This window comes from Phalacrocorax carbo, chromosome 20 (genome assembly GCF_963921805.1).
Source record: "Phalacrocorax carbo chromosome 20, bPhaCar2.1, whole genome shotgun sequence".
Lineage (NCBI taxonomy): Eukaryota > Metazoa > Chordata > Aves > Suliformes > Phalacrocoracidae > Phalacrocorax > Phalacrocorax carbo.
Window position 1 is genome coordinate 5,167,661 of NC_087532.1, and position 23,392 is coordinate 5,191,052.

Sequence of the window (23,392 nt, forward strand, 5' to 3'; positions counted from 1 at the left end):
ACGTGTAGGTAAATGGCTGGATGCGGTTTTTTCCGTATCCCCTGGAACTGCTTCGTCCCTTTGTGTGCCTGCACCGAACGTCAAGGACTTGCCTGCCGTGGGAGCTGGGCTCAGGAGATGTAAAACGCTTACCTTCCTCCAGCCGTAGCCCGGAGGCTGGCGGTGTCGCTCACGGTGTTACCGAGATTCCTCGGGCTTTCCCCCTTTTGTTTTCTGACCTCTTTGAGGCCGGGAGAGAGAATGTTTTCCTTCTTATGTTGGCTGATATGGAGGTGACAGCATGATTGCCGGGGGAGAGGGCCGTAGGAATAACAGCCCTGTCAGTGCGGAGCTAAGACTCGGGAACGTTACCTAGAAAGCAAAGTTATTAGTCAGTGGCCAAAATTCTTTGGACGTTGGTTTCTTAATTGCTCAGAACGTTTCTGACCCGAGAACAAATTTAGACAGACCAGTTGAAAGCACGGTTTGAAAAGCATCAGGAGAGAAGTCAGGATATGGATTTCATAAACGGAATAAAGCTTAATTTGACAGATTTCAATCTAGCACAGCGTGAAGTGAATGTAGGAGTACATGGAACACGAGGTACTTTAGACTGTGTAACAGAACAGACTTGAGCAGTCGGCTCATCTGTTGGAGTAAAAGGTGGTCCCGAGGGCTTGTTGTGTTAAGGTTCACTTCAAGTTTACGTGTTGAAATAGAAGTGCATTTCTACATCCTCAATAAAGTACTTAAGGTTTGCTCTGAAGCATTTGCTGTTTATAGAACCATATAAACAGTCTGTGGTATATTAGCCTGTATACAAGACTTGGCATCTCTATGGCATATTTAGGGCAGCTAAGAAATACTAGTGGCCTAAAGCAATCCCCAGTGAAGCAGGCAGCATCTCTTTGACCCAGTTGCGGCTAATGTGTCCTTTGAGGGAAGAGATTGGATTTGTTTTGCTTAAGTTCATCAAAAGGTCTCTGGAATGGAAAGCATTTTTTCCCAAGTCCTTGAAAACTGCCGGTGAGCTGTAAATATTTTCAGATGACCTTGATAATTGTTTGGGGCAACATATTTGTGTTTCTCAATACTATTCTGATATTACCTAATTTCTTACTTTGCCTTAGTTGAGTGAATCTTCCAAAGTCATCGAGGAGGACAGCTTTATAAGGGGCTGATCCAAACACAGCCATGATGCTGCCTTTGCCTTTGGTGTTAATGTTATGATGCAGTCTTGCTTTGCTCCATTTTCAGCATGAGTGCACTTACATTTCTAGCAAGGTGCCTTTACCACCCCCTATAGAAAGGGAAATAAAATATATCAGAACAGCCTAGTGTAAAGCAGTTCTGCAATAGCTGTCAGCATGTGGAGTTAAACTACTCTGACTGTGCTATTTGTATCAGGGAGAAAAAAGATTTGACTTCCAGATATGCACAGGAACTGCTTAAACCTTATGAGTTTGGGTCAGGTAGGAAACCTCTGGTATCTTCTGTGGTCTTTCTCCAAGATCGCAGCTTGGCTCTTTGTTTGTTATGTATTGTTGGAAGTCTGGTTGCTGAGTTCAGGCCAGCAACTGTTGCCACATTTCCTTCATCTTCTGTGCCCCTCCTGACTGATAGCTGCTGACTTGTCAGTACCAATAGCTACTGACTTGTGGTCAGAGACCCCATGAGGATCTCTTTCTTGGGACTCCTTGGGTCAGTGATGGCAGAGGCTGTTCCCTCTACAACTAGAGTGAAGATAAGGCACCACTCGCTCTAAAAGAGGCCAGTAGGAGCTTGGGAACTGCCGTGAGGCTAGTTCGTTTAGTTGAGAAGCCTGTCACACATACTGAGATGGCAAAAAGAGGCACCTTTTCTGGAGAATCCTGTCCTGATGGCTGGTATTCTCCAGAGTATTAAAAAGCTGCTGTTTCATAGAAGACAGCCTGAGGGGGACAGCACAGGAGGTGGTTATGACTGTCGGTCTGTGTCCCTGCTTAGGTCCACTGGGCACCTTTTCTCCTGTTAAGGAGGCACTAAGTCTGGCTCTTGGGAAAGGATAGGCTGCATTATAACCTAGGACACTGTACCAGAAATCCAGTCTTGTGGCTGTATCTTCAACTGAGTCTACAACTGCTAGTTCTGAGCAAATGCACCTACGATATAGTTTGCTTGCTGGAATCTAGACAGCTGTGATGTATTTTTCTCACATTGGAAAATGGGGTTTAGCATTGGGTCTGCACTGGCAGACCCCTTTAGTGGCAGGTGGTGGACATGGGCATAACTTGGAATCATGGCAGGTCAGTGAGCTGCCACCCAGGAGCTTCCCGAACTGTGAGCTGAACACGGCATCAGGTCCAAGGAGCTGCTGTTAACTCAGTCACGCTGACCATACCGTGCCGCGGGCTTGCTCTATACTTGGTTATGTTAAACTGCCGTCAGATATTGTTCTGATCAAAACTGATCTGTGCAAAAGAGCTCCTCTTCCTAGTGTGTTTTTTCTTCAGGTTTGCTGGCATCACGATTTGTATAATTGCTTTGTAATCCAGTTGTGCCAGAATGAAGTGTTGCTTTAAATACTTTTAATGGAGAATCGTTTTTTCTTTTAATCCTTGGCAGAGGATGAGGGTAAACCAACAAAGAACGGCACATCTACCTGTGGCCTCTTTTAAGAAAATGGAAAACCAAACATCTTCATCTTCTGACCTAGCAGTAAAGGAGGGGGGGAATAGATGTAAAACAAAATATATAGAAATCCAGGGTTTTTTTATCAGGAAACTGATTTGACCTGCACTTATCAGGGAGACTGTTGTTCTGGCAATCCATTAAAAGCATGGGCTTAGGCATGACCTTGAATTTATGTATAAATGGGTAATAGTGGAGAGTGTTGGGAGTTGGAAGGAACATAAGTTGCTCCTTACGTTACATGAGAGACACAAACTAGTCTCTGAACAGCGTTTGTCAATGGGTATACCTGCAGTGTGAATTTTGCAAGCACTGTGTACAGAACAGAAAGCTTGTTAGCAAAAGAAAGGAGTCTGATAGCCCCTCACAATGGAACATTTTGTTATGTCCTCCGAGCAGTATCAGACACTTAGGTGTTGATCTCGTGACTGAGTTTACTCCAGGTATGTCCTCCCAGTGTTGTCTTAAGCAAAGATCTTTTACCTGCAGAGCAATTTGTCCAAACCTGGGAATTTTTTCTAGCTTGCTTGGGTGTGCAGGGTACGTGTTGAGTTAGCACAGCAAGTAAGCTGTTAATGGAATCTCTCTATGCAGTAAGGAGTAATTCAGTCACTTCTTGCTGCTCAGGTTTTATTTTGCAAGGTGGATCTTTGTCCAGTGAAGCTAATTCAAGTAAATACAGTGTTAGATTATGAACTCCTTAGGGATGATTTGCCTAGTATTTTGCAAGGGCTTGAGCACATGGTAAATGCTTATATGGAATTTGCATTGTCTGTCTTCTCATAACAGAACGTCCGACTTCAGGAGCAATGCGTGCTCTAGCTTATTGTATTCAGCTGCTGCCTGAATTCAGTCAAGGTATATATAGCTCCAAAGTCATTAAATCCGTATTTGAGAGTCTTTCCAAATGCAGTACTTGGTTTTTGTTTTTAAAGTGCTGCCCAGTTGCTAGAAAATTAACACCCTAACTATATGTTCTTGCCTCAAATGACTTTTTTTTTTTAATTCTTCTTGCATCCATCAGGTTGGCAACTTCTGATTTTTTTGCACCTATTTCTATGGCAACAAATTACAGATTCACAAAAGGAAGGTTTATTGCTTTTTATCCTAAATAATCCAGGACTTAGCAATTTCTTTTGCATACATTGTGAGAATGAAGGGTTGCTATGTAACCCTTGGTAGCACTTCCTCAGCCTCAAGAGTGAGAAATGGAATCCTGTTTGGAAAAGATGGAAAGGTCTCAAGTATACTAAGGATTTGGTCTCTGATACTAGCGAGTTCTCCCATAGGGTTTGGCATTGGTTCTTTTTCTTCTTTATTGCATGCATTCTTTACTCTTTTTTTTTTTTTTTGACTGTGCTTTCCACTTCTGTGTTATCCTTGAAATTCGTGCTTCTACCTGCTCTGTGATGTCATGGAAGTAGACTGGTGGTAGGTAGAGACTGAACTGTTGCATGTCTTATTTCCGTGGGTGCCAGAGGATGATGCCACAGTGGCATGAAGGTGGGATTGTAGCACTTTCTACAGTACCTGGGACCTGTGCAATAACCTGCATCAGAGGATGAAGTTTAGGTTGTTCTTGGTAGCAAAGTCTAGGCTCAAGGTACAGTAGGATTTGTATTTTGGTCGTTAATGTGCTGAAGCCTATGCATTTTATTTTCCTAACTTTTACACCTATGATAGTGAGATGAAACTACCAACAACAGGTGTTGCAGTCCATCCTTCATACGGCTGTTTTGACGTATGGTTTGCTTGGCTTTTGGACAACGGGAGCTCATGGATAACTTGGACTAGCGACCTAGATTTCTGTCTGGTTTAAACTCTTTTTTTGCCTGTCAGTTTCAATGATGGTATTTTTAACTCAGATCACTTACTGCTTTGAGCCCCTTTGGCAATGAACAAAGTTGAGTGGTGAATATTCATTATGAGAGGGGTGTGGGTGTGTGCATCTATTTTGAGATGAGAATCTGTCACCCTAGTAGCTCCAGCCATTTTCTGTCAGCATCTGGCAGGGAATCCTCTGTGCACTCTGGCTTTCTAGGCTTCTTTCTGGTGCTTCATTTCAAGCTTATTCTTGTCATCAGTACTTAAACAGGATGCCCAGCATCACTTGAGTGTCACTTTGATATTTTGTGAACCAAGTTTCAAGACATGAAAATGGGAGTAGGGAAGAATCTTAATTGTAGGCATCCAGCTACAAAGGTGATGGCTGAGAGGGAAGCCAGCTTAACTAAGGGGAAAACTACCTGCCCATTTGGTTGCAGGGTGCCAGACAACGTTTCCACAGCATTCAGAAGATGTTTTGCTACAGAATGTTGTAGCAGCAGAGAACATTTCCTAGAACAGGAAGAAGACAAGTTGCTTTCCAGGCTTTCTGTGAGCCTCCCTGATCACTTGTTTTCACTGCTGCTTGAGAAGCTGTCCAGCGGGAGGCACAGTGATTGCTTGGTGGAGTTAGGCAGCAGACAGGGCTGGTGGCAGCTGGGTCTGCCTGTCTGCATAGCTGCCATAGCGAGTCCCTGCCTGGGCTTTGCATGAACAGCTGCCCTCCCTTGGAGGTGCGACTGGAACGGGCTCTGGTAGACCCAGCCAGCCAGGCTGTGTTGCCTTCACCTGCCAGGAACCTTCATCTTGGGTACTGCACTAAGTTTCAAGACAAATGCAGACCTTCCTTAGCAGGCAGGCTCAAGGGCCAGGCCACCAAATTTCTTTGCTCAAACAGTTGTCACAACCTGTTGCGATGGGACCATGTCACAGCTGTTTCTGTTGTAGTGACTGTTGTTTTAAAAGGATTGTTTTAAAAAAGAAGGGGCTTGTGGATCCAGGTCATTAGCCCTTGTGTTTTCGGTTCCAGTGCACAAAAACTGGACAAGGCATGCTGCTTCCTGAGTTCCTCCTTATGTATCTAAAGCTGTGAAGAAACAGCTATTGACAGTGCCTGAACCTTGGGATAATTTGATAGGCCCTCATCCTTGAAAAATTTTCTGACAAGCAGGGCAGATAAAACTGTAACCGTGAGCCCATTTCCTAGAATTCCAAGTACCATCATATGCAGTTCTTGTGGATTGTAACTTCCATTTCCCAGAATACTGTGTATTAAGCAGGAACTCTACTGCACCCTTCGCATATATTAACACTGCTGATATGGAGAGGACTTGCACCCCTAAATATGCCTCTGAAAAACAGCGAAATGAGGTATCCACAAGGTTATTAAAGTTCTGGCATGGCCATGGTCCTAGCACACGAGATGCAAGCATCAGGCAGAATTTATTTCTACTATAATAGTCCATCTTTTCATTGCTAAAATGACTACTCTGAGTCGTATTGCTAAACATACTGAATGGGAAGATTGATTGGTATTACAGCCTCTGTTGTATTTCCCTGTTGGAAAGCCATTGCTTTCCTCTACGTCAGCTTAATTCAGTGTTAACGCTTGACACATTTCCTTTCCTAACAGGAAGAAGCCCACACACGTGACAGTGAACTGCTGGTTCTGCAGTCAGGACACAGTAGTGCCGTATGGGAATCGCAACTGCTGGGACTGCCCCAACTGTGAGCAGTACAATGGGTTCCAAGAGGTACTGGCGCAAGTTGCTTGAAGGGTGGCTGGGAAGGTGCATGTCCTGTGGAACAGCGCTTGTGGGAAAGCCCTGCTCATGATTTAAGGTGATTCAGGCCCAGTGCAGATGAATATCCCACAGTTGGACAGGTGCCAGCTCTGTGCTGAGCACCTGTGAACTCGGCAGCAGATCACTTGATCAAACTTGAGAAAGAATCCACTGTAGTGGGATGTGCTGACATAGCATGGTAAAGACAAATATTCCTCTCTTGCTTCAAAGGACAAAAAGGGCCTTGACATTTTCACCAATTTCTCTTAAGAATCTTTTTTTTTTTAATATATGGAACAATTCTTCCCTGGTTTTGTATTTTGGCACAGCTGAATCGCTGTATTTAGGGTATCAAACAACAAAACCCTTCTTAAGTCAAAATCCAGCAGCAGCAGCTGCTTGCAATAGGTGTACAGAACAGTGGAAGGGGGAGAAGATTTGAAGCATTTTGTCTCTCTTTTTACTTACTTCTTTTGTTATGTATGTGAATGCAGGGAGCGCAGAGCTCCTGCCAGAGCTTAGGGAATCTCGTTATCAACCAGAGGATACCTAGCTTTGATTTTATGATCTCATGTTTGCTTTTCCTCCTGCCTCCCTTTTTGCTTCTTGTCAGAATGGAGACTACAACAAGCCCATCCCTGCTCAGTACATGGAACACCTTAACCATGTTGTGTCCGGTGCTACAACTTTCTGTGATCCTACCAAACCGCAACAGTGGGTGAGCAGCCAAATTCTGCTTTGCAAGAGATGCAACAACCATCAAACCACGAAGATCAAGCAGCTGGCGTCGTTCTCACCGCGGGAGGAGGTGAGCATTTGTTAGGTACTGGCATCACAGGAGAATGTTTGTCCAAGGCATTCTCATGCATTTTTCTGCTATTCCTGCTCTGAATAATTTGCTCTGTAATAATTTATTTTGTCTGGCTTTGCAAATGGTACCATGCTGCAGCCTAGTAAGCAAGAGGGATAGGAATTTTTCAGTGCTCTATGGAATGATGCTCCAGTAGCCTTCAGAAGCACCATGTGGCACTCCAGCGTAGAGAAGGGTACTGCTGATTGGTGTTGCAAATCTGCCTAATCCTTCTCCAAAGCCAGACTGTAATGACCTGTTCTAGATGGATGCCAGAAGTTGAAGCTTGAGCCCAAAACCAAGCATGCACATTGCTGAGATCAGCTTACAACTCCAGTACTTAGCATTGACCCAGCTGAGCTTACAGGTTCCGGTAGGTACAGCAGCCCACTACTCACCTGGAACCCTTAATAGATTTGGTTTTTTCCTGAGGCCTTGGCTGCGCTGCTCTGCTTTTACTTGTGGAGTGGGAGAGGAATCTGGTGCAGCCACATTATCTCCCTGGTTAGGCATTTGTATCTAGGAGGGCAAAGGGATTTTACAGTGACAGCAGCAGGATTTCCTGCTGAGCAACTTCTTAGCCTTCCCATTACTTAATATGCATGGAGGACAAAATAGTGGGGTTTCTCCGTCACAGTTTCATGCAGAGAGTTTAGTGCTGCACTCCTTAGCTTTCAACCATGGTCAAGCCTTGGGGTTGTAAGGCTGCTTAGTAGTGGGATGTGTTCATCCTCTGGGTCACCTAATCCAGCCTGTTTTGTGTAGTTGTAATGAGTTTAATCAGGATGAGTCCCAGAGAACAGATTTAAATTTGATCATGCTTAATGAGAACATCTTTGGCTGATTCCCTTTTCTCAGCTTTATTGCTAGTCCCTGCCTCTTGCCCGACCTATCCACTTGCTCAAGTAATGGCAGCCTTTGACCCCTTTTCAGACATTCGGTGAACAGCAGTGTCTGTGCCAGCTAAGAAACGTTGGACTGTGTGTTATCCAGTGTGGTTAGATATGTGTGTCAGTGACAGCAGTGGCCTCTCTCAGCATTGCTGACCTGTCCAGTAAGGGGTCAGCCTGCTGCTACTAGTCTCTCCCATGTGATTCCTTCTCAATTCCAGCAGATGGAGCCTATGAAACTGCTGCAGCAAGCCCTCAGGCCGCTACAATGCCTTTCTTCTTTCTATTTCCCTCTCCCTCTACGTCCTTCTCCCAAAGATGCTGCATGCTTTCAGCTGTATGTTTTTGGCACAAGGATATTTATAGAGGCTGGGAGTGGAGATGGAAGAGCCCTAGAAGCCTCTGTGATAAGTGATGTGTCCACTCTAGTGGTGCTGAAAAACATACCTTTGGCCCTACTCACTATTTTTACATGTGCTATTAATGATTTGTGGAGCTTATTTCACCAAGGCCCTCAAACAATGACAGCCTTCAAGTCTGGGTCTGAATTTTAGAAGGAGCTTGTCTTTTTCTCCAGCACAATAGAGTGAAGGGGCAATAGGTCTTTTGCATCCCCTCATTTGAGGAAGAGAAGAGCAATTCTAGTTTTTTTGTCTCATCTTCTGTGTTGAGTTCATACAGTCTCGATAAAGACAGCAAAATTGGGCTACAGAAATTCAACATCCTGAAATTGGCCACAGCAGCCTTCTCCAAGGGCTTTTTGTCTCTTCTGGGACATGGAGGCTGGGTCAGCTGTATGTGAAGTTGGTTGTATGGCTGGCCTCCAGCTTGGTTGCTGTTGAGGCCTGGTTGCAGGGGGCTCTTCCTGTGGAGACTGGAAGCATGCCTTGCTTGCATGTCAGTAGCAAGCATGATAACTCGAGAGGGACCTGCAGTTCTCACCTACTTTTCCTCTCCTATTCTCTCACCAGGGCAAATATGATGAGGAGATTGAGGTGTATAAGCACCATCTGGAGCAGACCTACAAGTTGTGCCGTCCATGCCAGGCTGCTGTGGAGTATTACATAAAACATCAGAATCGGCAGCTCCAGGCACTGCTGCTCAGCCACCATTTCAAACGCCGTGAGACAGACAAGACCTATACTCAGGTACATGGTGGGAGAGATGAGGGAAGTGCAGAGAACTAGGCACCTCTGCACCTGGGTTTGCTGCTGGGAAAAGGCAGCGGCCTTGGGGCCCTCTAACTCTGGGAGCTTGGGTGCATGGCAGACATTTAGAAGACCACAGGATAGTTGCTACAGATGCTCCTGGTGTTAGTTTGAGGTTTTCCTCTTGCTGGTGTCATTCAGTGCAACTGCCAGGCAGTAAATTTAACGTAATAAGAAGAATAGAGTGGAAGGAAAATAGTGCAACAGGCAGAAAAGGGGAGGCAGGGAAGCCAATTTATGAGTACAGTGCAGGAAACTACGGAGTACAGGGGGGAAAAAAGAAGTAAGAACGACAGGAAGTGAATGATGACCTTCTCCTTGCCTCACTGCCCTGCCTGACCTTGGCTTCTCTTCATAGCTCTGCTGTTGCTCTTTGGTAGGCTACAACATCCCATGTCATGTCAGTCCAGTAGAGAAACTTATAAGGACTTGAGCAAAACTGTCCAGTAAACCATACAGTCTGGAAGTGTTTCATAAAGCACCAGTTCAAAACCTTACTACAGTTCATTCAGCTTCTGACGAGGTGTTTCTCTCTTCCTCTGCAGAATTTGTGTTCGTCCTCCTCTTCTGCTTCCATAACCATACCAGCTCAGGTGATATTTCTGCGGTTCTTGGCCTTCCTCAGCTGTGCATTCCTGGTTCTGATGGCCTTGTATGGGTCAGGCGACCCCTCGCTTAGTGCAGCAGTCCCTGCTCCTGTCTCCACTGTTCCAGGGTCCGTTCGGAATGGGACTGGCACAAGCTCACATGCAGACTTGGAAAATGACACTTCCGTGATGGTGGCAGGCTGGCGGGAGCTGCTCCACCTGCTCCCAGAGCAGATGGTGGAGAACCTGACCGCTGCATGGGCTTATGGGAAGAATCACCAGATGGCAGTTGTTTTATTTGGACTGTTCACTTGCCTGTTGGCCATGTTCTTAGCTGGGCGGATCAGGTGGGTGTGCTCTTCTCTTCTGCTTTGCTTAAAGGAAAACTGTGTTATGTTGGCCATCTTTTGCCCTGTCTTGACTCAGTGAGCCAGGGGGTAAACATTTGCCAGAATGGCAAATGTAGTACTGGGTGGCACAGTTCTACTTGTTATTCTTTGGGTTTGCCAGCCAGCTGGACAGAGATAGCAGAGCTTGCTTTGGATCTGTGCCTGGGTTCATTCAATTTAAGCTTGAATTCCTGTGAATGAAAAGCTCCCTGTGCAGCTCTGTAATCTGGTAAAGGGTGGAACTGACCGATTCAGGTACTTCCCACAGCATTGGGAAGGGCTGCAGATGGTATGACCATAGTAAGAGAATGTACATAACCTGCTTGGTCTGTGTACCCTCCCCACTTTCCCTCTCCTTGCTCAGGACCAAGGGGGTTCGTTGGTGTTTAAACTCTTACCTTGTGTCTTGTTGGGTTTCTTTTTGGCATTGCAGGCTCCGGAGGATTGATGCATTTGCTTCAGTCTTGTGGATCGTAGTGATGAGTCTGCATTTAGCTGAGAGGTACCTGAAGACGGAAACACCCAGCTGGCTAGACACAGCCAAATTTGGCACCACATCCTTGTGCTGCTTGGTGGGCTTCACCGCAGCAGTGGCTACGCGGAAATCAATGGGCCATCGGAGATACCGGCCCCGAAGGTCAGAGCCAGAGCAGTGACGCTGGGGGAAGGAGGAAAAAAAGCCTTGTGAACTCTTTGTGACTGGTGCTTCTCTCTCTTTTTATTTTCCCTTCCTCTTTTTATTTTTTTTTAATTAGATAAGCAGTGAAGATCTTTTCTTCCTTTATATATATATAATTTTTTTTCCTTTTTTTTCCCATCCTTGCTTCCCACTGTGCTAGCTGCTTGGAGCATTGCCACTGCTGGTGCTAGCCAAGGAAGCTACTCCTGCTGCCTCCATTCTCCCTTCCTCCTGAATCCTACGTCAGCAGTGCAAATATCCTGCTTCCCCAAAGCCAATTCTTCCAGCGGCTGCTTCACAAACTGCTCCATAAATGCAGCCTCCTCCCCATTCTGCTCCTCCAAAGAGATTCTGGCTTCTGTCCATCCTTAGCCAGTCACAGAGGAATCCTCTGCCCTGATCCTCCATGGGGCCCAGGCCACCTCCAGTTTTCTAATGGTGCTGATCATTTTAATTTTGAACTGATGGGAACTTGCCTCTGGATTCCACGTCCTCGTAACATGTGCTGTAGTAACACTGCATGGTGTACAGGCATGCGAGGAGGGGACCACATCTAGTCCATAACCTGGTTCTTCTTGCCTTCCACTGTGTAGCATCACTTAACTGCATGCTCTCTCGCTCTGCCATTCTCCTGTGACTCCTACTTTAATCAGAGGCATCCTTAAGTGCTTTTGACTGAAACTTCAATAATTTATTTAAAAAGGTGCTTTAAAAGGTTATGTAGCTCAGGGTGTCTTGTTTGAATACCTGAAAGCATCCAGCTGTTTTAGGTTAAATTTTCCAATCTACCAGTGGCTGTGGCTTTCTATGCCAGTTTTCTTTGGGTTTTTTACCCACCTCCCACCACAACCCCATGAGAAGCATCTATGTAAAAACACAACTGGATAAAAATGTGTATGTTCTTCCACTCCTCCTGTAGCCTTAGAAAGAGAAGAAATATAGGACTAACAACCACATGCTATGGTATATGATCAGCTTTCACTGTACATCACTATTTATTCAGTCAATGTTTTCCTTATCATTGAGAACACACATTAGGAGGATGTGCTATAGGAAGGGGTGGGAGCCTCTGCTGTGGGACCGCATAGCAACAGAGATGGATTTTATTGCTTGGAGGGGTCCTTTTTTGAAGTCTGGCATTGGTGCTAATGCTGCTGAAGAAAGGGGTCTGGAAATTGTGACTTAGAGTTGAGTGCCCGGCTGTCCTCTGCTGAAAGCTGGGATGACTGGGTGTTACTGTGTGGGAAGGAAGGAGCTTTCAGCTGCTTGGGTTTTTGTAGGATTAACTTGGTGGGGCCTCTTAGGGTAAGCAGCCTGATTATCCTGCACTGTTTTTTGCAAGGAACTCCACTGAGTTTCTCATCCAGATTTGGGTCTTTCAAGAGGAAATAGCATTGTTACAGAAGATCTGCCATTTTCTTCTGTCCAGAACAGTGCAACTTGACACACTAACAGTCTGATATAAGTTAATTGGGTGTCTTGATCTTCCTGCGTATAAACTCTAAAATAATCAGAATGGAGCTCTTGCTACGAAGTATCTGCATCTCCTGCTGAAAGATTCAGACGCTACTGGATGCTGCAGATGCTGGTGAAATTATAGAAACTTTTTTAAAGGAAACAAAAGATATTCCATAGATTTTCATAGTTCTTGTTCTTGAAACCGGTATTCATTGTGAAAGCAGAAAGGTAGCACTTAACAAAAGCTCTGCAGAGACTCGTTAACGACAAGCCGAGCGTGTCATGGGAGGGTACAGCTCTTGGCTCAAGGACCATGTGCCTGTAGCTTAACAACTGGCATGGGAAGGGGACGCACAAACCTGCTTCCCATATGTGCTCTCCCTTGGAACCTTTTTTCTGGTGCCTTCAGGTAACTGCAATATCCACCTCCAAGCAAAGAGAGCACTTTTCTCCATTCTGGTGCTTGTGAATGGTGCTGCTCTCAGGGTTGTTTACTTACTTGTCCCAAAACGAATCCAGCATCTGCAAAGTCTGGTTCCATTCTTCAGTGTTGCCATCGTTTATCAATCCTGACCCAAAAGGTTTGTCTTCCAACTCACAATCACAGATTGTTTCTTATTCCAGTCTCAGGCTTTCCAAGTGCTAAATAATAACCATTATGTCCCATTTTCCACTAGGATACTTCATTGAATTTAGTGAATTTTTTCAAAGTAAATACTACAAGAAACCATGTGACTTCATCAAAACAGGAAAAAAAGCCAGCAGAAGCGGGCAGGATCCTTGGTGCTGGGTCAGACTTTCACAATCACTCTGGTGCCTCTTTCCTACTCTCCGTTAGGAGATTTAGTAGGAAACATTCCTTAAAAATCCAGTCTTTTTTCTGTACCTGTCAGCCTGTTGGAGCAGGGAGCTATGTTAAGACAGGTGGTAGGAGGCTGCTGAAAGGACAGGAAGTGGCAGGGGGAAAAAAAAGGGTGGGGGACAATTTTGCTCATGGATGTGCTATCGCTCTCAGCTTTCCTTTCAGCACAGTGATCATTGTCATGTTTTTGCCCCTGGAAAACTCGCCACTGCAGCGGCCCTTCCAACACCACTGTTCTGCAGCCCATCTGCTGTTAACAGCGAGGTGGACAATAACACCTAATGAAATGGACACTGGCACCAAATCCGGTGCCAGCTCTGCCGTTCTCTGAACAAGCTGCACAGAAGACCCAGGAAATCTTGAGCTGTTATGTCCGTTAAGTGAAATAAGACATCTAGACTTTTTTTTCCTTTCCCCCCTTCTTCCTGCTTCAGTACTTTCAAGTTTTCCCCATATGTTAAATATAGGAAAAGACTGATGTTTGTATTTAGCTGTGATTTTCTTCTGCGCTTACCTATAGAAGTTGGATTGAAAGTTTTTGCCAGCTTCTAGCACAGGACCTTGCAACGGCCTGGTGTGGCAGCGGTGAGCAGTTCCTCTTGCTGCTGTGCTGTCAAGTATGTCCAGGTGACGGGGGGAATCTCTTGTTTAGAAGGATATATTGAGACTGCTAGAAGGAGGAGGGCTGTGAGCAGCTGACAAACTGTTAAAATGTGTGGGGATGGCCATGGTAATGTCATGTTTGATTTCTAATGGCAATATCCTTTATTTTTTTTATAAGAATAAAATTAATCTGTCCAAATTTTCTTGCCCAGTAGAAAGGAAACACTAAGTGGCAGCCTCTAATGATGCTTTTCAGCCTCTTCAGATGTTTTGCTTTCAGGAGTTGAAAGTGAAGGCTGTATTAAGTTTCACTTTGTCCTATTTCATGTAGCCTCCTATCTCTTCTGAGCAGCTGTTTTCCTGTGTTCTTTTTAGCAGCACTTTTTTTCTTTCAACTTAAACATGCCCCATCTTTGAGCCCCCTGGGGTCTGGCACCTTTTATGCTGTTTTGCTGTGAAGTGTTACGTTGTTTTCCTCTGCCTGATCTTTTCTTTTATTCTCTTGTCTTTTTTCCTGTGCAGTACTGTGATGGGGTGGGGAGGATGCGCACTAGATGTCAGGAACAGGCAGTTGGTAGAACTGTGGGAAGGAGTGGGGTTTACACTGTGAAGCCTGAATGATACTGTTAAGAAATATTTTTAGCTCTGTTTCCACAGCAAGTGCAAATCTATACTGAAACAGTTTAAAATCTTTTCATCTGGGAGATATGTTAATTGACATACAAGCAAGAAATCCATTTGTCTTCACTTTATGCAGAGTAATACAAACGAAGTATATTTACAAGTTGCAGTAATTTTATATGTCAGAACATCAGAAAGCTACTTAGTTTTATGGCTAAGCTGCACAACTGAAGCCCTGGTTTTTGTGGTGCTTTGTCCACAACTTACAATCGAAGAACTCTTGCACTCGTAATTGGAAAAATTTCAAAAGCGAAACCAAATAACAAAACGCATATTGGAGTGTGGTTCAATTTTAATGCCAAAGAAGCTTTTGTCTTTGCTCAGGTGGCATCTCATTTTCCCACTTCTTGGTGCCTCAGCATGTCTGTGCTGCTGCATCTAAAAACAACAACAAAAAAAAAACCCTCAGAGCCTCAAAACCAAACTTGCAGTAATTGAATTTGTGGTCTTCTAGAGACTCTGACTCTTTCTGATTTTCTCCCATGCCTTGTCTCACATGCTTTTGCTGATGGTAGAGGATGATTGATCATTTGGAGGACAGGGAAGAAAGGGGGAGAAAGATGTTTTTTCCAGAGGTGTTCTGATTTATAAACTGCTAGCATTTGAACTGTACCAGTTGTGTCTCCTTAGACAATTAGGCCTCAAGAAGATCACTTGTAACTTAGCAGTATTTTACTGTTGATTGTTTCTGGGGGGAAAAAAAGGTTAAACCTCCACTGCCTTTACTGAGGCTGTTCCTGTAATAACCCAGTGTCGATGCCAAACAGACTATTCTAAACCCTATGCCTTGCTGTAGGTTCTGTAAGCAAGTTGCTTTGCCAACTTTGCGTTTTTCACTTGAGGTTCACTGAGGAAATAGCTTAGCAGTTAGATATACCATCTAACTCTGCCTGGTTGCTTCCCCCACAGTGAGTCCAGCAGGAGGAAACCTATACTTCCAGCTTAGGTATTTTGGTGCAAGTCCAACATCTGAGCACAGTGCCACCATCCCCATGAAGCTGAGGTGCTATTTTGTATGACACATGGGTACGCATTTCCTCCTGCTGAGGGGGGGATAAGAGCTTACAAAGGGCTGGTAACTTACTAACACAGCTGACACAAGTGTCGTCCAGAACCATCTGATCAGAGCTTTGAGCTTCTTGTTTTCACTTAGCTGAACTCTTATGTCAGGCCACAGAGGAACATGTGGTAACCTGTGGTCACCAGATGCAGCTTTGCTGCCCAAGGATTCTCCCAGCCACGCAGGCCAGAGCATGCAAACATCTTAACTCAAAAATTAGAGGATTTTAGCCCAAAACCCTCTAATTTCAGGTGCTGCTCTTTTATACTAGCCACGTGCTTGGTGTCTGGACCAGAGGATGGTACTACAGAATGGAGCTGAGGTGGTGAGGGATTGTTAGTGGGTTTGCGTGTCACTTGAAGTCAAATCTGCTCCAGCCCAAAGTGACTGACTCTGGCTCTCACAGTGGCCATGGCTGATCTGCCAACTCAAAAGCGTCTTGTACCCTGCCCAGCAGAGTTGAGTGTGTAAAGGGGCTGATGAATGTTCATTAAGTGCCTTTCCCTGGATGAGATTTTTGACATAATATGGCTCTGCTTCAGTGGAACTGACACAGCTGCAGCCTGGGACAGCAGTGCCTGGATGTCTGCCAGGCAAGTGCTTTTGTCCTTCATTTGCCACCAGTGAGTGTGGCTGGGAATAAGAGGATACTTGGGCTGCACTCTTAAATTTCTGAGCAACTCTGCAGGCTGTCGGTGGGGTTGAGGGAGAACCCAGAGCTAGCAACCAAGCAAGCATCTCTGCTGCTGCTACTTCTGGTCTTCCTGAAGCCCTCACTGACATCAGTGCATGCAAACTGACACCTTTGTGGCCCTTTACAATGCTAAATATGCTATATTTATATCCCGTTCTTTCCTTTCTATTAACTCCTCCTTTCCCACATCTGTGCTTTGCATGCCCTAGTGAACTGAGCTTGGGTGTGTCAAAGGGTGGGGACAGGAGGGGAATATAAAAATGGTGTAGTGGTGTTTTATTTTGGCTTTATGCTGAAACTATGTGAATCTAATAATCATGCTTAGATACTCTAGAAAGTATGTATTGATGTATTGTGGACAAATTATTTACACTCTTATAAAAATTAATATAATAGTCAGATGATTGCTCCAGACTGACTCCACTCATGAAAGCAGTGGTATATGGCTTTGCTTTGTTTTTTAAAGAGATGCTGTTGAAATTGTGTGCTGTCACATATAACCTGCCAGTTCATTCCAGGTGTGCTGTCACCTGCAAGTACACTTGGGGCCTCTTTAAGCCACAGCAGATGCTCTCATGTGAAAGGGGCAGTACTCAGTCCTGAAGCGTACCTTGAGTCATCCCCTGTAAAGCCTCATTTGGGACCAAAGCTATGGAGTACACGGGCACCGAAGAGGTCCTCTGAACATTTTTGTTATGCCAGCGTGCCTGGATTTTTGTAGATGTGGGATGTGCGTATACACACACACACCTACCTTGTGCCACCAGCTAGGAGACAAGGCAAAGTTGACACCAGTCGTCTGTCTGTGCTCTAGAAGGTATGAGTGCAGGACCTGGAGCTGGAGCATTGTCAGCTATAATTCAACCCTCCTTTTTCATCCAAAGCAGAATTTTTAGTCTTGGCAGCTAAAGTGTCTCTCTAAGTCACATATCAAAATCTTAACGTGTCTGAGACCTGTGCCCTTTTTTAGCGTTATTATCCCCTCCCCCGTGCCTGTTTTTTATTGGCTGTATTGCTTGTTATTCCTGATTCTGTCAACTTGACCGGGGGCGCGGGTTAGGGCACTGACTGATGTGATGCAGCAGACCAGACAAGTGACTGCATGTCAGCTCACAGAAACTTGCTTATCTCGCAGCCAGCAGTAAGGCCATCGTGAGCTCCGTGTGGGTCCGGGCAGCAGCACCAATGCTGCCTGGAGAAAATGGCGCAGTTAGACATGCATTAACTCATAGCTAAATTATGATGGGACCTTAAGTCCAGAGGAAATATTTTATCCCATGACTGACACATGGTTCCCTTGCTGCCTCAGGCAGATGAAGGTGGGCACATAGAGCAAGCTGCCGCACTGTGACTGCATGTTACCTTCTTACTTCATTTACTGAATCACCTGAGAGTTGGAGTGGGTCCATCTACAGCCCTGTAGTGTGACCTGACCCACGCTCTCCCATGTCTCTCTCTATTCCAGGGGTGTTGCAGCATCTCTGTTTAAAATGTGAATTAAAAAGGCACACACATAACGTGTTGTCTTTGGATAAGAGGGAGGTAATGGGACAGGGGAGTGGAGGCTCTGCAGGCAGAAGGTGTTTCTTCAGGACGGTGTACAGTCCCGTACCGTGTAACACTTTCTTTAACCTTCTATTTATTTATTTTTAAAGTATCTGTGTAGCAGAGTTGTGCCCAACTATCTAGTGACGTTGTGATCATTGTAAACACTAAGATACCCAGTTCTCGATGTTCACAATACCAAGTTCTGAAATAAACGGCTTCCGGGCCCTGACTACTTCCACAAACTGTCTGACTCTAGAGCCTTTTTTCCCCCCCCCCTTCTTCCTTTTTTGGTTACTTTTTCACTGTTACCAGACCCACTGTTATCACAAATGGCTTGGAGCAATGCAGTAGTCTGAGAGCAGAGAGACAGCTGCACTGCTGCATTCCAGGGCTGTGATGTGGCTGCTTCCCACCTTATGATCCTCTTGATCTCACCTTTTTTCATCTGCTTCTGAAAGAAGTTTTAGTTCAGCTGACCAGTTCTCAGGCATGAAGCGCATTCCCATGACAGAACCCCTACTTTTTAGCAGCATCTGTCCCTCTTGACATGACAGTGACAAACTCTTAAGAGAAGAGCGCATAGAAAAGGAACAGGATTTTGCACATGTTGCAGGAATTTACTTTGTTTAGAGCGGATCAATATTTAAGCCATTCTTTGGTCAGCCTTCAATCCTAAGGCGTTAATATGTTGTGTTTAAAATTCTTCAGCTCTTCTTTGCTAACCAGAAAAATTCCTTTTCTGGATGGTGCAAGACAAATGATTCATCAGCTGCCCAGAGGATCTGACTGCACTAAGTGGGTGAGGTTGAGAAGAAGAGGGGCTGTTGAGCAGCAGAACCCATGGAAGTCCATCCAATCCAAAAAAGTTACAACTCAGGAGAGAGGGTGTGGTTATGAGTGATAATCGATTGTAATATCTTCCAGCCCATTAAGTGAAAAAACTGCCAAAACCCAATAAGCCAGATAAGCTGTTTTCCACCGCAGGAGGGAGCTGTGTAAAGTTGGATCCTTTTATATCTTTGGGCTAAAGGTGCAAAGTTAGGGAAAAAAAGCCATGTTGTTCACAGGCGGTGCTCTGATTTGGCCCTTCACAGACATGACACACTGAGTGGTAGGTATCACTCTTTCTGATATGATTCATATCATAGTCCTGAGCTGCACTTTATAATTTCCTTTCGCATTCGTTTTCTCTTACAAAGCTGAGATGGACATGTACATCTGCTATTTACATCTGTATGTCTTGTCGGGCAAATGTGTATATGTATGTGCACTAAAGGACTCTTCACGTTTGCAAAGCGTGACACCCTTCCCAGGTCCTCTGGAACCTGAAGAGGTTGGGCAGTTTCTGCTGCAAGACTGACGAGTTCCTTGCTGCTGTAAAGGCATGTCCTGCTTGCAAGCACCAGGAAGCTGGTTGCCTCAGATGTTGGTCAGCCTGATTAAGCTGGTCGGGATTGTTGATGTCTGCCTCGTACTAGCAGATAAGTAGTTTTATAAGGTACTTTAAATTATAATCTTAACTCTAGACTGCTTCTTCTGGACATGCTAGCACTGCATAATATTGCTGCATCACCTCTTTAATCTCCAAGAGAATGGCACATGCATAAATCACCTCACAGCACAAGACTGAGATACGTATATTCCTTCACACTCTGGTTTACTACTGGCTTTCCTCTGACAGAAGAAGTGCCATGTTCTGCTCTCATCTGTCTCAGTGTTTTCATCAGACGTGAGATTAAGCCTCTAAATGTTGCAGCTTGATTATATGCTGCAAAGTCTGTTATCTCAATTTTAAAATACATACACTTCATACTTTGTTAGTACTTCGTCGTGACTTATTTGACAAGTGTTACCTGTTTCTAACTATACAAAATCCTTACAAGTGATCCTTGAGAGATGTTCGTATTTTAGACTTCCTTTCATGTATTTTATTCACTTGTTAACAATAATACAAAATTACTATACTTTCAACACTGCAACATTCTTAAAATGCTCATTTTGATGGTATGAGGACTCCAAAGCTGTCTCCTCATTTCTCATGCAATGTAGTCAACTAAACTGTACACATAGGCTAAGATCAGTATGTGATTGCAAGGAGGAATAGAAAGAAGGTAAAAATAGGAGTAAATTTTTGACAGATTGCTTAGCTTAGGTTGAGTTTTAAATTTTAAACTATGGCAAAGATAGGTGATGAAATGGGGGGTCTCAGAAATTAATTGCATAGTTTATTTGCATATAGTAATTGAGCGTGAAATATTGTGGCAGTGGTAGCTGCAAAAACTGTTTAAAATACAAAGCCCCCTCATACAGTTATTTTACCAGTGGAATAGAGGTCATTTTATGTCTGTAGTCCTTAAAAATCAAGGTAACCAGTACAGGTAACCCTAGAAGGTTTTGTCTGTTACCTCTTGTCTCATGTTCCCAAGTTGGACACGCTGTTCTGCGGCTTCCCTCTTTCACTTGGAAAGAATCCATTGAAAACAGCTTACAGACCTAGAAATACAATTGCCATTATTATTGCCAATTTAAATTTTTTCCAGGTACTATAATAGAGATTACTTTTTTACGGACTAGAAGCAAGACACTTGGAGTGTACGCTGTAGGAGCACGGTTCCCCTCTGAGTGACTATGCTAGTTTGTGGCTAATCATGATATGCAGAAGAAGGAAAATGTAATGGTTCAGGGCTCAGTTTAGGATTGGAAAACCCAGATTTTTGTCTCTGTTCTATCACAGGATTTTTATGTGACCCTCAACAAGTCACTTAGCTTCTTTTTGCTTCTCTTTCCCATCTGTAAAATGAGGGTAGTGAGTCTTCCTTACCTCACAGAAGTATAAGAAAGGCAAAAGTATTAAAGAGGGTTGAATGTTAGTTTTAAAACAGGGCTCTTGTGCCTAAATCTTTATCTAGGTACCCATAAAATTACTTTTCTCTATACTGGCGTCAGAGGTGAGATCTTGATTTGGTTTCTAAAGACAAAAAGACTGTAGATAACTCCTTGCTTCCCACAGTCATGACATCTCTCAGCATGTTGTTTGCATGTGCACATAACAAACAAAAGATATACTCTGTTGTTGGTCCTACGTGTATCTGGACTTTGTAAAGTGTTCTGGTGGTCTCTGGGTAATTTTCTCATCCAGGGAGAGAACCAAGCTACTATGCCTATTGGCACCCGAGTTCTTAAGCTGTTCCACCATTTTACTACCCTGTATCGTGGGACAGGTTGCTGCACAATAATTTAAGTTAAGGTTGAGCAGTTCTTCCTTCCCCAGTTTCAAAGGTGTAGGAACATTCCTGTAAACCCCTAAGCATTCTGCATCTTGCGCTCCTGCACTGAAAGACTGATACAAACCTGATAACAAAGCAAGTGTTCATGCAAGAAGTACAACTGAGAGTGACTTACTGGAATGTACTCATTGCTAAATGTCTGTCATGCGTATCATTTGCAGGTACCTCTCTGGAGATTCGATTACTCTCTCTCCCAGCGGTACTGGGGCTGGCTTCCCTTCCTCTGCTACGTCTCTCTTTGTCCCAACACCACCCAGTATTCTCCAACTGACAAACCAACAGCTCTTCAAATCCCCACGCAGGACTCCTTCTTCCTCTCTTCCTGGTCGTCTCAACAGGGCACTCTCACTGGGTACCATCCCCTCCTTGGCCAGAGCAGGTAAGTGTGCACAGAGCTTTCTGCCCCGATGGAAATGACAACAGGGCGGTACAGTGCTTCAGAAGGAGATGGGTTGTGAGGTATCCACATGTTATAGTCCTGTGTGAGGATTGCTGCTCCTGTGGCACAGAGGAGTATCCAGCGTTGGTAACTGGTTTTTGGCATTAAGAAATTATGCAGCATACCATTGCCATCTTGGTGAAACAAAAAGTCTCACTGAGTGCCTGTCTGCTGCAGGTTTGCTGAAGCCCAGAGGCTTCTGCTGGCATTCATGGCAGCATGGCACAAGCTACAGGGCTATGTGTGGAAGAGAGACAGAAGGAGCAGTTAGACATGGGAATGGAGAAGAGCAGCTTTTGGAAGTGATTGGGAGCATTAGGATAACTGATCTGGCAAGAGCAATCGCTCCCTTCCTTCCAGCTGCTTTGTGTAGTTTGCTTTTCTTGCTACAGCTGAAGGGAGCAGAGCTGAAGGCAGGCTTTTCCCTAGTCTGGATTTGATATGCTTTAGCACAACTATCGAAGCTGCTTTAGAGACCCCATTTCCTCCTGTTTGTAAGGGCTCTGTGTGATCTAGGGAAGGTTTATGGGCCTAAGGAAGGTCTCTCTCCCAGTAACTCAGTAAGCCCTCAGTTTTGCTCTGCTTGAAACTAACAGGTGGGAAATAATGTTCAAATGCTATTCTCTATCCAAGGAAAGCTAAGCTTTCCGTGTCACTAACTGATTACCAGAAGGTCAGAGCCCAACATGTAGCCATTGCTAGAATAACACTGCAGCAGAGAGATCAGTCTTGCAGGGATTTTTTAGTTCATTTGACATTTCTCTAGCTCACACTGCTAGCAGTTTCACCAGATCCACTAAGAGCAAGAGAAAGACCAGCCGTGCAAACCTTTCAGCAGCGTGGCAGCTTTTGGCAGAGCCTTCACCTTTCTAGTTACCTAACTGCCACTGGAAGGGGAGGTGCAAAGGCACCAGACGGTTGGGATTTTCCCCTTCGTGCTGAACCACCCTTGTGAAGTCTGTGCTTTCTTCCGCTAAGGTGCAAGGCCAGACAGCCTGGGGAGAGCATGCTGTTGGGGCTGAATATTTTTTGCAAACAGCAAGGTTTTCAACTTCCAAAGCTTTTTGCCTATAATTATGTAAATCAAGTGCCTAAGAAAATTTATTTAAGCTCTGAGGTTTCATTTGTAGCACTCCTTTTTTCTGACTTCAGTACTTTTCATTGATATTTTTTTCTCTGTCTCATTTTTATGGCTACCATGCCTGACAGCTAGATGGGAGTTTATCTCACCCTGTGATCTACCCTTAAGGCTCTTTTCATGAGAAAAGGGTACAACCATATCTTCACCTTCTTCCTTTTAAAATAGAGCCAAACCAGGCTGTGATACAGTCACAGGGTTATTTTTGGAGCCTGCTGGACAGATCTGTTCTGCTGCAGCTGGGAAAAGTGGATTATTCTGACACTGGCATATAGCCTACCCAGGAAAACAGGGACATTTTTCCTGCCTACGTTTACCACCCCTCCCCTTCTCAGACTGATGACAAGATGATGCAGCTACATTTCTGAAGGACAGACCTCCAGTAGTTGAGCCAGCTGAGTTCAAACTGTTTCATTTTTGCTTTTTAGATTCTGGCTACTTGTTCAGCGGAAGTCGACCGGCCTCGCAGTCATCTCAGACTAAGGAATCTCCTACATCAGGTAAGGCAGTAGGCCTTCCAGAGCAACTGTCTTTGCAGGATTTGCAGTGAGTGGGTTGAAACACATGATCCAAGTTTAATTCTTTCCTCCCTGCTCACATCCCAGTGTAAATGTCAGTTTTGCTGTTAGAAATGCTGCAGAGAGAGTTCCCACTAAGAGCAGGATCGCATTAAAATAAGGTGCTAAATGTGTTGTATGTCGTTCTCCCTGAGAGCTCACAGTGAAATCAGTGAGACAAAGCAAGGATCCCTTCCCTGCTCTA

General features: G+C 44.6%; 1 protein-coding gene across 1 annotated transcript in view; it reads left to right on the top strand.

Moving 5' to 3' along the window:
- Nucleotides 1-23,392, top strand: part of TMEM201 (transmembrane protein 201) — a 30,005-nt gene that overhangs the window by 337 nt on the left and 6,276 nt on the right. The window contains exons 2-8 of the mRNA XM_064470369.1: nucleotides 6,107-6,227; nucleotides 6,871-7,065; nucleotides 8,969-9,145; nucleotides 9,751-10,139; nucleotides 10,615-10,818; nucleotides 21,215-21,432; nucleotides 23,059-23,130. Of these exons, the coding sequence (XP_064326439.1) occupies nucleotides 6,107-6,227; nucleotides 6,871-7,065; nucleotides 8,969-9,145; nucleotides 9,751-10,139; nucleotides 10,615-10,818; nucleotides 21,215-21,432; nucleotides 23,059-23,130 (1,376 nt within the window). The remainder of the gene's footprint in view (nucleotides 1-6,106; nucleotides 6,228-6,870; nucleotides 7,066-8,968; nucleotides 9,146-9,750; nucleotides 10,140-10,614; nucleotides 10,819-21,214; nucleotides 21,433-23,058; nucleotides 23,131-23,392) is intronic.